Consider the following 14,427-nt stretch of genomic DNA (forward strand, 5'->3'; position numbering starts at 1 on the left):
TTTTCTGCTCTGGCTGGATCTGGCTGCAGCAACACTCAGGTAAGTCTTTTATTTATCTGGAAAATCCTTGATAAATAGCACAGCAGTGTTGGCTGTGGAAATGCACAGCCTTAAATCTTCTAAGGAAGGGATGTGATTTGCTGTTGTGGTTTAGAGGAGCTCTGAGTTTGGTGCCTCTGTTATGTCTCCCTTTGTTTCTCTTGTGTGTATGAGTGTGAACTCCCCTTGACCAGGGGATGAGGAAAAGCTCCAGCTTCCTGCTGGAACCCTCCATGCCTGGGAAGCTGCAGGAGGAACATTCCTTCTCCTTGCAGAGAGGAGCAGGCTTTTGGGAACCTTTTGTTTTTAGGTTACTTCTCTGGTCCTCTTGTAAATAAGTTTGGGTCTTTGTTGCTGTCTTTGCTGGTGTGTGTCTCCACGGAGTGTTGGAGGGATGTATGTGCCACGTTTCCTCCTTGCACCTGTAGGCTAAATTCAGGTGGGAAGACCCTGGTTGTCCAGATGGCTGTGGGGATATTGTATTATCCTGGGAGACTTTTAAAGTCTGAATTTTCCATAGCTTGAGGGAGCTTGGAGAATGGGAATTGAACTTTCCAGCCTTGAGGGCGGCTTTTGAAATCTCAGAATAAATATCTTTGCAATCTAAGAAAGCCAAATCCTCTGGTTCCACCAGCACAAGCTGAGTCCTCTTTGCCTCCTGAGAAATTCCAGCTCTTGGTGCCAGGCTGAGTTTGCTCCCACAGCTTGGGGTCCAAACCACAAACCCTTGTGAAGAGCTGGGCAAGGGCATTTATAACAGTCCTACCTGTTCCAAATGTGCTGTTTGGGAACCTGCTTGGGCAGCTGGTTTTTCTGCTCTTGCTATAAAGAAATGCTGTACCATTCATGCATAATTGGGAGCCCTTCTATTAATAATACATGGGAAGCTCATCTCACTAATATCACCTTCATCCGAGTGTTCCTACTAAATATTTTGATAGATGAAATGGATAGAGAGTGTATTTAAATACTGTTTGTACTGAAGCTCGGGTGCAAAAGGGACAGTGCATCTTTAATTAGACAGGTACATCTGCTTAATTAATTTAGCTGTAAAGCCCTTTTTCCTCTTCATTCTTTCATCTAGATGTGGACGTTCTATTAGTTCCGCTCTGCTGGGTCCGTCGAAACTGAGCAGAAGAGCTTGGGCTCATTGAGATGCACTTGGCATGTCTGGGTATGGAGTCTCAGGTCAATGGTCGACCCCCAGGGGTCTGCAGCAGGCCTGGAGTGCAGAATGTGAGGGTTAGCAGAACATGCTAATACTCATGTAGAACTCTCCCTCAGAAACAACTAAAACAATTGACATTCATTTAATTACTGTAAACGAAACAGCCCCTGCATCACTTTGCATAGTAAAGCCTGTTAATACCAAAAAGGTTCAGTGGGTGGAAGGAGGAATTGGGCTTTTATAATTGGAAGGCAACACTCAGAAACCAATTTGGTAACGAGGCTTGATTTTATTAGCATTTTATTCTGGCAAAACAAATGTTAAGCAATAAGAAAAACAAGGTAAAGAGGAGGTGGGAAGAAGGCAGCAGGGACCAGGTGTTACTGATGGTGGAGCTTGCCCAGGTCTGAAATGGACACTTCCCATCACTCCTCTTTCCCAGGACACTTTGCAGAGAGGGCTGCCTGGAGCTTATGCCATGCCCTATATATTATGCTGTTAATAATGTGGTTCAGCCAATAGATGATCATGTCCAACTGTTCTAGAAACTTCTGTGCCCACTTGCTCCAAAGAGTAGATTCTTCAGTGCACTGTGGTGGAAGGATGCTTGAACACCCCCAGGCAGGACCCAGACCTCCAGCATCATCTCTGCAGGGACCCCCTGTAGCTCTAGAAAGATTTCTCCTGCTGCCTCATTTGGTTCCTTGCTGATGGTGCCAGCACAGAAACCTTCCATGGAGCTGGTTGTGCCACCATCCCCCCATGAGGTGCTGTAGAATCTGCAGGACTTGTGCCAAAGGAAGGGCCTGCAAGGTGATTGTAGAGGTCCTCAAGGTTTGGTTTAGATCAAAGCCAAGATCTAAACCAGAGCAGGTTTGGCAGGTCCCTGTGCTCCAGTTCTGCTTCCCAGAGGGGCAGCTGGAGCTGAGTTGACCTTCAGAGGGAGCAAACTGTGGTTATGACCCTGTCAGTGCCCATCTGTGTTGCAGATGCCAAAACTGAACCTGAAAGGTGGTTCCTGCCTTGTCATGTGTCCTGAAATTGCTCCAGTCCCCCCTGTGAGCAGGGTCTCCTGGACAGGTCTCCTCTTTCTGCAACAAGAGCTGCTGGATTCCATGGAGGAAAAGGAGAGGTGATGTCAGGCCCCTTTTAGCAAACACAGTTGGTTCTTTAGTGGAATTGTTTGTGGAGCTGGGGTGTTGCCAGGCAGCTGTTTGGGAGGCTGAGGAAAAAGTGTTGAACCTGTGCTGGTGAGGAGAAGGTTCTGTCCCCATGTCCTCTCCCAGGCTTCACCAGCAGAGTTCTGTGAACAGTGGCCACGGTGCCATTTTTATTAAGTCTTGTGGCTCTTTTAAGTGTGAAGCCTCATGCTGAAGGACTAAGTGCTTAACTACACTGCTCTTTCTGGCCAGTCTCAGTTCTTGGCTCCCCATGTCCCTCCCAGGAATTCAGTCCCTTAAGATACAGCCATTACAACCAAGTACTTGATGTATTTATTTAGAATAAAAAAAGGAGCAGGGTTACAATGCACTGTCACAGGATACAAAACATTCATCCAAGTTTGCTTCACGTTTACAAAATAGGCCATATACAGAGCATCAGTATTCACAGCAACTTTGTCAGATCCTTCCATGAACTGAGTCTCAAAGGAAAAAAAAAATCCAGAAACTAAAGATTAAACTTTACCTTTGCTTTTCCTCCAGCCTGGCAGTCTGTGTGGTCAGTGGGATTAAAGTAGCAGGAAGAGATTGACTAGATTAGTGGACCTATTAAGTGAAACTCTCCCAAACAGTTTTGTCTGGATGACTCTTGGGTTTCCCCTCTTCAAGGCTGGCTTCCTAGTTTGGTGTTAAATGAGGAGGCTGCAGGGCTGGCACAGCCCTGGAACTCCAGCTTCCAGTGTCAAGTGTGAGTAGGAACTGAGTACAGCACATCAGTGGAAGTGGGAGTTTGTATAGAAGGCTGCCCTTGGCTAGAAGTGACAGGTAGGGTTCTGTGGATATTGCTGCAGACACATGGACCTCCACATGTTGTGAAAAAACATCCTGGATTGAGACTCCCAAGAGGAGGCTTGAGTGCATCCTGCTGAGATTCCTGCACCTTTGACAGGTAGGACAGGACTCCAGGTGAACAAAGTCCTTGTTTATCCCCATGGAGAGGAAAAAGCAGCTTCCCAACCTGGTACTTACTGGCAGAGCTGTAAACCAGCAGGCACCTCCACACAGATGTTTGTACCAGGGCTGGTTAAAGAATAAACCCTGCCCATGTCAGTATAAGTCTGAAGTGTAACTGGAGTCATCTCTGTGTTTAGAGAGAGCTTCAAAAGGGAACACAGGACGGGGGTGAGACAAGAGGAAATGGGCACAAGTTGTGCCAGGGGAGGTCTAGATTAGATATTCCAAGAAACTTCTTCACTGAAAGGGTAAACACTGGCACAGGCTGCCCAGGGAGGTGGTTGAATCCCCATCCCTGGAGGTGTGTAGAAGCCGTGCAGATGTGGTGCTGAGGGACATGGTTTAAACACTGGACTCAGAGTTGGTTTATGGTTGGATTTGATGATCTTGAAGGTCTTTTCCAACTGATTCTGTGATTAACCTAGACATGCTCTGTGGTGAGGGCTCAGAGGAGCAGGAGTGGGATCTCTTCCTCTTCTCTCTGATTCCAGACCTGTAGATGACAAGTGAGACTCCAGCAGTTGTGCCTGCAGGGCTGCCCCACTGCTTGGCAAACTGTCAGGAAGGAAGAGCTGTGTCTGAGAAACTGAACTTGCACAAATGAGTCTCCTGTAAATGTTAGTTTAGGGTATAACAGCACAAATGTGATTTGTTACCCTTTAACTAGGACTAGAAAGGTTTGCATTTGGCTCTTATATGCCAAGAAACCCTTAATGAGGACAGAAGAAGTGGTGGTTTGCTGCCTAGAATCTCTGATACATTAGCCAGTGGAAAAACTGGTAAGTTTAAGAAAATGAGGGAAACATTTATTGGCTGTATGGATGTGTTAGCAACTATGGTATTTCCTCTCTAGAAATATACAATAGGATTACTGGGATGAAGGAATATACAAAAGGGAAGGATAATTGAGTGATGAAGTTCCCGACCTGTAGTTGAATTAAGATAAAGGGCAGCAAAAAGTTCAGTCACCAATTGCAGAGCTGGAGGTGCAGTTTGCAGACCCAAGACAGAGTCCTTATGCACCCAGACTTTCACTTCAGCTCAAATCATGGCACCCAGCACCAAGGCACTGAGGAGCTGTCCAGTCCAAAGCTGTTTGGCTAATCCACTGAAGCCAGATTAGCCTGGATTTCTTCATCCCAGTGGAGAAAGGAAAAACTGTGATCAACATGAGCAGCAAATCTTCAGTGCTATTAGAAGCTGCTGATCAAGGACAGTGACACATCAGCTCCAGAAGCAGCATTTCTAGCTACTAATTCTCAGGTGCAAGAACCACAATTCTTTTTTTTTAAAAAAAAAGGCAGCAGTGCATCAAGAGCCCCCCAGTCTGTCCTTAGGAGCATGATTCTCTCTCTGGAGATGAGGCACTATGGACAGCCAGGGTGTTTACCACCAAATTGTGAAGAGACCCTTCAACTATTCACTTGTTTTGAGGTATCTTGCAAAGTTTAGGGCAAAAACTGAGTGAGAAACTGATTTTGTGGGGTTTAGTCTCTGAATATTCACTTGGTATCTTAAAACATCTTGGGCCTTAATATCCAGTAACTCCACAATATTGAAAAGGCAGCTCTGTTACTGGCAAAACAACTGGAGGAGCTGCTGGGACCTTCCTCACCTGCTCATCTTCCCCAGGTGGGATGAAAAGGAAGGGGTTTCATTTAGGATGTGAGAGATAATGCAGCAAGGTGCTGCTGCAGCCCTGCAGGTGGTTACAGTATTCCCAGGGGAACAGGACTAACCTCCACCTTCCCAGAACTTCAGGTCATGAGTCCAAGATAAGTAAAAGGTTTCCTGAGGAAGTCTCAGCTGCAAACTGGGCAAAAAAAAACCCAGTAAGAGGTTAAATCACAGCTGAAATGTTGCTGGTCTGAGGTGTGCTGTGCTACTGAAGCCTGCACTAGTCAAAAATATTCTTTGGGATCAGATAAATTTAAAAAAAAAAGAAGAAAAAATAAAAAGTATTGTGATTTATTTTCTTTACCTGTTGTGAATGGGTCAGGGTGAGAAGTGAAAGCTTTGTGCTGAAGGGTCTCCTCTGGCCTGCACACAAAGCTGACATCATTGGCTTTAAAATTCCATTCTCTCAGCAGCCATAAAACAGGTTAATTAAACTGCCACCGAGTATCTACTGCCTTGAAGGACGAGGAAAATACACATTAAAGCTGTGAGGTGTGTTAGAGCTGCTGCATCTCTTAAGCATTCACATCCAGGGGAATTCAAGGGAACTGCTAGAAGTAACACCAGGAATTAATGGTCACATGTTGCTCAGTCAGACTGCAACACTTGGGCAGATCAGGAGACTTATTATGGTTTCTAAGCCACCATCAAGGAAATACTGACTCTTTAAAAAAGAATTTCTGCATGGTTCTGGAGAGCTCTCTCATATTTTCCACAGCCAGGTGAATTTCTGACTCAAAACTTCCTGCTCTGTCTTGGTTCTTAAGAGTCCTGCCCAAGAGTCAGGACTGCCTGGACAAGTCACTTCCAGCTTCCACTTCAAATATTTTCTCTACTACCACGAATAAACCTGTTCAGCTCATGGGAAACTGATGCTCTGTGCCCCCCAAAGCCCCCTCAACACTGGGCAGGGGATAAATGCTGCCCCAGGCACAGCACCTGGCCCCAAACTATGCACACCTTGGGTGTCAAGGCTTTGTTTTACTGGATGCTACCATGAGCTAAACTTTCTTTGCAGACACACTGAAGTAATTTCAATTTTCAATGCACAGCAATAAAAAACTAAACATTTCTTTAATACAATTATGGTATCACTTCCAAGGATATTTACAAACAAGGCTAATTATTTTACAGATGAGTGTGCTTCTGCTGTTCTAGGCTACTATCTTGATATTCTTCTTAAAGAACAACCATGCTTGATGCATGAAACACTGAATAGTAAGGACAGCTGAGTTTTAAAGAAAAAATTGCTCCTACTGAAGGTGAGGGAACAGTAAGAAAATATGCATAGTCATTGAATCAAGGAGACTTGAGCACCAATCCACACATGCATTGTTGGAGACTGATACCACCAGGACAACTCCTTGATTTCTCCAACAGCTACTGAGGACTTCACACACAATTAGAAGTGTCATGAACCACAAACAGGGCAACACAGATGAGTGTGCAGACTCAAGAATGTAAATACATACACTTTGGATTCTGTGACAATGTGGATTTAAGTTAACAAAACAAACTGTACCAAACACCCATACACATTTTGGAGGTATTACTCCTCTAACACTGCATAGGAAGTTGAAAAGGAATCTCCTGCTCCCCACAGGAACTAGAAGCCAAAGAGAGAGAGATGTATTTTTTTCTGATAGGACAGTCAGAAGGCAGAAAAACTTTCTGGGCACAGCCAGGCTACATCATTGGGGTATTTATGAATCTCATGATGAGAAAGTCAGATTTGGACAAGAACAGCTTCACCAAACTCCTTGACCACCTGTGGAAACCTTCCCTCTAACATTTTAGCCATGGTGGTGTTTGGGTTTGGGGGATTTTGTTTGGTGTTTTTTTTACTGTATTATGAAAGAGAAGCTGTCAGCTAGGAGTGCTTATTTGTGTGTCAAATTTCTGTAAACCTCAATGTCTGTATGAGGGAGACTCTCAGTTCAAAAGAAGGTAAATGGGTAATGATTTTGGTAACTGGAAGAGATGATTCCTGTTGGTAGAGGGTTAAGAGAAACAAAAGGCACAGACATTGGCAAAAGCAAGGAAGTGGTGAGAACTTAGTTGAGAAAAAGCTGGGCAAGAGACTTAAAAGCATTGGAAATTATATTAGTGTTTAATCTAATTGCTATTAGCTTAATAATTATTACATTGAAAAATGATTCTTACTGATCCCTATTTGACCCAGGCAGCCACCATCACAGTCAGCCAGGCAGCCTTCTGACTGCAATACTGTTACAACAGTTAAGAGGCAGTTATTCTTCTAGACTGTAAGTGAAACTAATAAAATGGCCCATTTCTCTCCTATGGCATATGCTTCACTCTGCAAGAAATTAGAACCACAAATTATTGGGATAGTTTAATGTCCTGCAGCAATTGCCAGTGCTTGTTAAAAAGTAAAGGAGAGCACTACAAGCTGATGCCTTCTCTACCCACCAAGGCCATTTCCAAGGCAGCTCCACTGTTCCCACTGGGGATCTGCACAGTTGTGGGGTTGGAAGGACAGTTCACATCATGGGCTGAAGACTCTAGTTCCTTTCCAGTACAAGGGAGTGTGTCCAGCTGCTGATGCTTCCATGGGGTGCACTTCCAAACCACTTTAGGAACTTGCTCTTCCAGGTGCACTCCTGCTTCTGGAGCATGGAACAGGCTCTGGACTTCAGGAGTTCCCAGAACCTCTGATGTTCTTTTTACAGGGCTGTGGACAATGTCTCCCCCCTCCAGTAAATCTGTATTCCTGTGCTCTGGGTCCTTCCAGACTGAAGGGAGCTTAATGCAGTAGAGAAAATACTTTCAAGCTTTACATAGTTTATTTTCTAGAACACAGGAGAATCACAGAACGTGCAAGGTCCTTGCAATAACCTCTTGATCCATTCAGGATCTGCAAATAAGAAAACAAGTTGTTTAAAGCTGGAGGTAGAGATGAACACAGGAATGACAGCCAAGATGGACAATCCTTAAACAGAATATATTCACTATGCAGGATTAACTAAAGAATTCAGAGGAATCCAACTCCATTTCTGTCTTGAAATTTCAAGTAATGTCAGTTTAAAACCCCCTTAAATCCCACTTTAAGGTGAAAAAGTCCATGTTATGTCATTGTTTGCTCATCTAAATAGCTACATAGGGAAAAAATTCAAAGGATCATCATGCCACAAATGTAGTGTGCTCGTTTTCTCAACTGAAATTAGATCCTTCACATAATGCAGTTCATGGCTCCTCTTTCTTTGTCCCCCTCCAATGTAAGGCAACTAAGTTTACAGCCCCTCTCTACAGAGGTTTAAGTCCTGTAGTTGATCCTTAGAGCTGACTGAACACCCATTCAGAACACATTATGGGGAAAGGAAAAGTGTCACCTGCACTTTAAGACAAGTTGTCTGAATACTCCATGATTATTATTTTTTTTAAGTGTATCTGTTGGGGAAAAAAAATTTCTTGCACAGCTTGTCCTTACTCAACCTCTGGAAATGCAAAGCTTGGGGCTGCCTGGGCCCCACAGCCTGAATTATTGTCTCTGAACATTGTATGTTCAGGACCTAAATCAACAAGGTGCCAACTGCTTCTTCACCTGTGCTGGATCAACACAGTTGGCACTGAAACAGTGTCAAAGACCCTCAGGAATTGCAGAACTGGATGCTAATTATTCAACTTGAATATAATCTAACTATTGTAGCACTCCAGCACAGGGTATGTGTTTACCTGGCTCTCATTAAGATGCAGTATTTATAAATTACTTTTTGTAGCCACCAATTTGTAATTAATCTATGGCACTAATGGACAACAGGATACCATGAAATGCACAACACTGGTACTTCACATGCCCAAAAGAGGCAAGTGAGTGAAACCAGTTCGAGTCATTTGGCAGATAGAGCTGAAGAATTCCTACTCCTGTTCCCTGGGGCCCCAGGAGCAGTTACCTTCTGGGGTGGGATGCCGTGCGATGCTGTCGTGAAGCAAACACCTCCTGTACACCAAGCTCTGACAGGACTGGTAGGTTAGAAAGCACCTGTGAAAGGACAATCAGTTTTATCAAGAGGCCTGAGGTTTTTATCAGTGACCTGATCCTATGCCCTGACTGGAGGCTGGGTCAAACAGACCTTGGTTTCCAAGAGGAAGAGCCCTCATTTTCATTAAACATGAAAATTAATAATTTCTTTGTTCAAGTAAATGAGACTTGATGAGTGTACCCAATTACATATGGTCAGAAAAATTTAAAAGAGCAAAAATCAAGAAACTATTGGAAAAAGTTTAATTCCTGTCCAAAAATGTTAGCACACAGTAGGAGAGGTGAAAAGCTGGAGGGTCACTGCCCAGGGGAAGACCTGTGGTGTCTCTAAGGCAGTGAGTATTCAGCCAAACCAGCAGATCATCTGTTAGGCAAAGGTTTTTCCTTCTGACAGGCTACTGACCTGCCAGGTTGCCAGGGACAATCACCCAAGACACCAGTGTTGGAAGACTTGCTTTTGTAGATGTTCCAGAACTTGTCTGACTTCTCACTGTGGCCAAACCAATCATTTTTTTGTAAACTACTTTGTTTTCAAACGCTGCAGTAGCTCAAACAAACCCTCCATGGTGCTGTTCCAAGGGACAACTTGTGCTTGATTTTCCCATGCCTGCTTCCTCCCTGCACCCATCCCCCTGTGCTTGAAGAAAGAGTTAGACCATCAACAGCTTTTTAAATAGAAAAGTCTACTGATAGAAACCAAATCCCATCTACTATGCCCCCTCTCTCTCACAGAAAAGGACAGATAACAGCCAGCAACAACTGCAACACACTGCAGCACGGATAACGCGCTTTGTGACTTCTTCCTCCAACACTACAAAGTGTTTTAGATTTAAGTATGTTTAAATTGTCCAGAGGAAGGCAAAAAAACCTCTTTAAGAACCAATTACCTGAGCCAAATGTGTCCGTTGGAGCAGACTGCCTGTTTGCGGTCAGTGAATGGCAGGATCTCCTTACACAAGCTGCAGTGCTCTGGGAAAGTCTGTTTGTTCATTTTCTTTAAGATATGTCCAATCAGAACCTGGGAACACAGAGCAGTCAGGGTTGTTTATTGCTGTGTGCTGAAAGGTGGGAACATCTCTCAGTATATTGTGATTTCAGGCTATGATACGGGATGCAAAGATCTGTGTTCTTCACTGAAGTCAAAGGAATAAAAGCATAAGAAATAGAATATATTGGAAAGTATTAGTTTAGTCTTGTTTGATTGTCATCTCCTAAAGATTTCTGTTCCCACAGTAAATAGATACAGAACTTAAGAGCAATAATGTTATCATAAGCTCCTTGCAAATTTAAAAAGGACTGAAGAAAATTGGCACCATTCTACTTTAGGGGCTGCCACTGACCATTAAAGCTTTCAAGGCCTATCACAACAGATGTGCTCAAACATAAAAATCCTGTTCAGAAATTACCTGGATGAATGTCTTCAGCAGTCATCTGAGAGTGTACATGTTTACAGTAGAACATTTATGTGATCAAATTTGTCTTGGACATTTCAATAGATATAAACCACATCCCAAGGACTTCTAAAATGTGACAGCAAACTGAATAGGTAAAATAGAATTTGGCAGTCAGCTTTCCATCACTATAAAAAGAAGCAATTTGTTTACAAGATAAGAAAAGCAACCTCTCAAACCTTCAATTAATAACAAGTGGATGCTAGAAAAACACAGCAGTTCTGTCAGAATATTTTCTAGTGAGTTACTGGTGGCCACACTGTAGCCTCCTTACTTGTCAGTCCAGCAGAGAACACCACACTGCCTCACCAATGGGAATGTGCCTCTGCCCTTCTGCATGAAATGTAAAGGTTGATTTTTGGAGCTGAAGTGATTTAAGGACTTAGGGACTGAAAAGAACTGACCTCTGCTCACACACAGAGGTACAGAGACACCTGAGACATTCTTGTCATCAAGTCTTAAGAACAAGGAGGCTGATGGCAGGATTCCCAGTCTGTTCCTTTGTCTGATGTCTATATTCATAAACCTCCACTGCCCTATGAAGGGTTCACTGATCCCGTATTTCCTGCCCCAGATGCTTATTCTACACCTTGAACAGCCAGGATACTGTCCTTGCAGTTATGCTTTTGGTATTATGCATTTTGGTAGGGAGTATTGCAAGTTTGGAAGGAGTTCCTGTCGTGGCCAACCATTCAGCTATGCTTGCTGCTTGTGGTGCAATAAATGCCAGCATGCCTGAAGGTTCAGGCCACGTGTGTCTCAACAGTCACCTTGGTTAATCTGAGGTCCTGCATAAAGTTCTGGATCACTGGATTTAACTAGTAAAACATCATGGCTTTCTGAGCTTCTGTAACTGATCTTTCCACTGGAGGCTCATGGAGAGATGAGAAGACCTGATGTGCCACCTCAAAAGTGACTCTGCTCTCAACTAGAAACACTACAATACTACATCTCAAAATGAGAGCTGCTGACACAGCTGATGAGAGGAAATACCTCCTGAATTCAGTCTTGTAGAAATGATAATAAGCTTAGCCAAGAAAAAACCAAACATCCTCCTCCACCAGTACACACCAACAGCAGTGAAATAACCCTGGTCCTCTCCTTTGTCCTGCAAAAACTTGGGCACACTTGCCCTTTAATGTTCCTGATCCAAATGTCAACATCTGTATTTACGTTCCCTCCTACCCCATCATTTCAAGGAAGGCCAACTTAAGCTGTGTGCTCTGTAACAACTGGCTGGCAAGGATGACAAGATTACAGCTCTCTTTCCCACCCCAAAGTTGTACTTTTGTTTAAGGATATGGAAGGGGTAGAAAGAAGGAACCTGTGACACGGAACCCCCAGAGCATAGAGGTGCACTTACTCGTGCTGTTCTGTCATCATAGCCATCATCGGACATTAAGAAGTCACAGACTCCTCTGGTGGGGATACTGGTGTTTTCTGTAATCCATGTGTGTAGGTAAACTTCTCCCAACACCCGTTTCATGTGTTCTCGTGTCAAGTGCATCTCTACTGCCTCAATCTGTGCCTGTATTTCAAGAAGCTTTTCTTCCATTGGCTCACGGCCTCCTACGTCACTCGACTGAGGAAGAGACTCCTCTGCAGTGTCATCTATGTCCATACCTTTGCCTGCCTCACAGAGGCTCTGCTTGCTGGCTTGTTTAGAAGTTCCTTCCTCTTGATCATCTTCAGTGCTGCCCATGCCAGGGGAGTCCGAGATCAAGATTTTTGCATCCTCGTGTGAAGGCCTCCACGTGACCTCTGAGGGAGCTTTCTGCATCGACTGGTACAAAATCCTCAGGAGAAACAGCTTAAACCTCCAGAAGTAAGTAGAGCCACAGCTCTCAATCTTTTTATCCAGTGCTTCCTGTAAGAATTGAGGAATATGCTTATCCTTCAAAATTTTCCAGCGTACAAGATCCGTCAAGTCCACTTGCCGGAAAAGGTTTTGAACGGAAGATTCCAAGAGCTGAGCAGCTGCCTCCTCAAAAGTCTTTAGGGTTACAAACTGAACTTGGTAGTTTTTGTTAACGGGGTGCAGCCCATTAGTCATGCCCTCTGTGGTGATCACTGCCAAGTAGGCCCCACAGGGGCTGACAGCGATTCCGTGAGTCCTGATGGAGCCAAAGACCTCCGAGAGCTTGAGCAGCTGGTGCTCAAACTTCAGAGCAACGTCTGTGAATATAGGGATGAGCTGCCTCACCTTCCCATCGCTGGAGCAGGTGTAGACTGTGCCGTTCTGCTTGTCCGCGGTCATGGACACGATTGGCAAAGAATGAAGCCCTGTCACGTGGGAATTGTGGATGTTCAGGCCTGCCTTGGATATCAACAGGAGGCACCAAAGCACGTAAGGTCCTCGTGCAGCCACCACTAAGCTACAACTGCACTTCTGGTAAGGGTGGTAAAGAGGAATGCATTTAATACTGTGCACTGGCAACTGGTCCATTTCTTGCCATAAGACTACGGGTTGCCTCAGGGTGAAGTAGCCTTTGACTGCTTTGAGGTTGACAGGAAGGATCTTCACTGGCCCAAAAGCACTCCCTACAATGAGCCCGCTCATCTTCCGGTTGTTATGTTCATATTCCCACCAAGCCAACACGCTGGGGGAATTGATTCCCGACTCTATGTTATTGCAAGAAGTAATGGATTCCTTCCCCAGAAAGGGAAGCTGGAACTGCCACACTGCGATGTTCCCGTTCTCAAAGAGCACTGCCAGGAGCACGCTGCCCACATCCCAGCACTCGTTGTTGTGTTTGACCTGCTGAGTGGTGCAGATGCCCGACCACTCCATGCGCACCGGGGTCTGCATGCTGTGGCGCCGCTGGAATTCCGAGAAGTCTCCCAGCTCTCCCTTGGGAGTGTCAGCTTTGGAAAGTTTGTAACTGGCTTCGTACAAGCGCTCCCCGTAGATCTCGGTCAGGTCCACCAGCTGCAACCACTGCAGCCTGTTGAGGTTGGCGTGGATGGTCAGGCGGTTGTCCATGGTCAGGGCTGCCAGCAGGCACCTCCCGTTGGCATCACAGCCCAGGGGGGACCAGCTGGAATATTTGAATCCTCGTAGAGGGGGCAAGGATTTCCCCTCAGGGTTGAACACTCGGTCCAGCATGAAAGTTTGACTAACTGTTGGGTCCAGGGAACTGGCAAACTTCTCCTTGCATTCTGCTACCTCCTTTTTCGGACCCACCTGAGAACAAAAGGAAACTGTTTAACAAGTGTAGAACTGGTTTTAAGCAAAGCTTTTCCTGGAATTCATTCCCACCTGAAATAACAGCATCCCCTGTCACAACCTAGACTAAACTGTTCCAATGAACATCACTCTCAAAGACTTCAGCTTCATTGTTGACCTGAATTTGCATTGTTTTGACTCTCACCTATTGATTCCACTGAATCAAAAAGCTTCACCTTTTTGCTTAACTTAAAGGTACTTGACATAACATTCCAACTACAAAGGGCTCAATACTTCAACTCGAGTTGTTCCATATTCCCAGCATTGTTCTGGAGGAAAAAAAATAAGATCTGCAACAACAGAATGACTCTTAAATAAGACATTCACCCAGAACTGCCACCCCACTGTGCCAAGATGCCCCCCCAAAGACCCAAACAGCCCCTACTGCAAAAACCTTCCAGCTTAGATCACAAACCAAGAAAGATTTCTACTTTCATGGAGCTAATTGCCAGCAAAATCCTGGAGCTCAAGCGGTTGTTAGAAAAGCTGCCAAACGCCAGGACCCCTGAAATCCCCTCGGTGCTGGGTGATGTTGCCCCTGACATTCATTTCTGGGCTAAAGGTGGAGGTTTTTTGTTCCCTTCGCTTTCAGAACTCATCGCACAGGAAGCGCTGCAGCAAAAGGAGGGGGGCAGGAGAAGCCTTGGGGGGGGGGAAAGGAGCAGCCGGGGGAGGGAGTAGGAGGAGCCTTA

The 14,427-nt window shown here is 44.9% G+C and overlaps 1 protein-coding gene across 1 annotated transcript; it reads right to left on the reverse strand.

Moving 5' to 3' along the window:
* Nucleotides 1-7,812: 7,812 nt before the first annotated feature.
* On the reverse strand, nt 7,813-13,687 carry GTF3C4 (general transcription factor IIIC, polypeptide 4, 90kDa). Its single transcript, XM_009998875.1, has 4 exons — nt 11,873-13,687; nt 9,946-10,076; nt 8,970-9,058; nt 7,813-7,933 (listed from the first exon to the last, which is right to left on the reverse strand). The coding sequence occupies exons 1-4, from the start codon at nt 13,613-13,615 to the stop codon at nt 7,869-7,871; spliced, it is 2,028 nt and encodes a 675-aa protein (XP_009997177.1). The 5' UTR covers nt 13,616-13,687; the 3' UTR covers nt 7,813-7,868.
* Nucleotides 13,688-14,427: the final 740 nt, after the last annotated feature.

This window comes from Chaetura pelagica, unplaced genomic scaffold (genome assembly GCF_000747805.2).
Source record: "Chaetura pelagica isolate M959 unplaced genomic scaffold, ChaPel_1.0 scaffold405, whole genome shotgun sequence".
NCBI lineage: Eukaryota > Metazoa > Chordata > Aves > Apodiformes > Apodidae > Chaetura > Chaetura pelagica.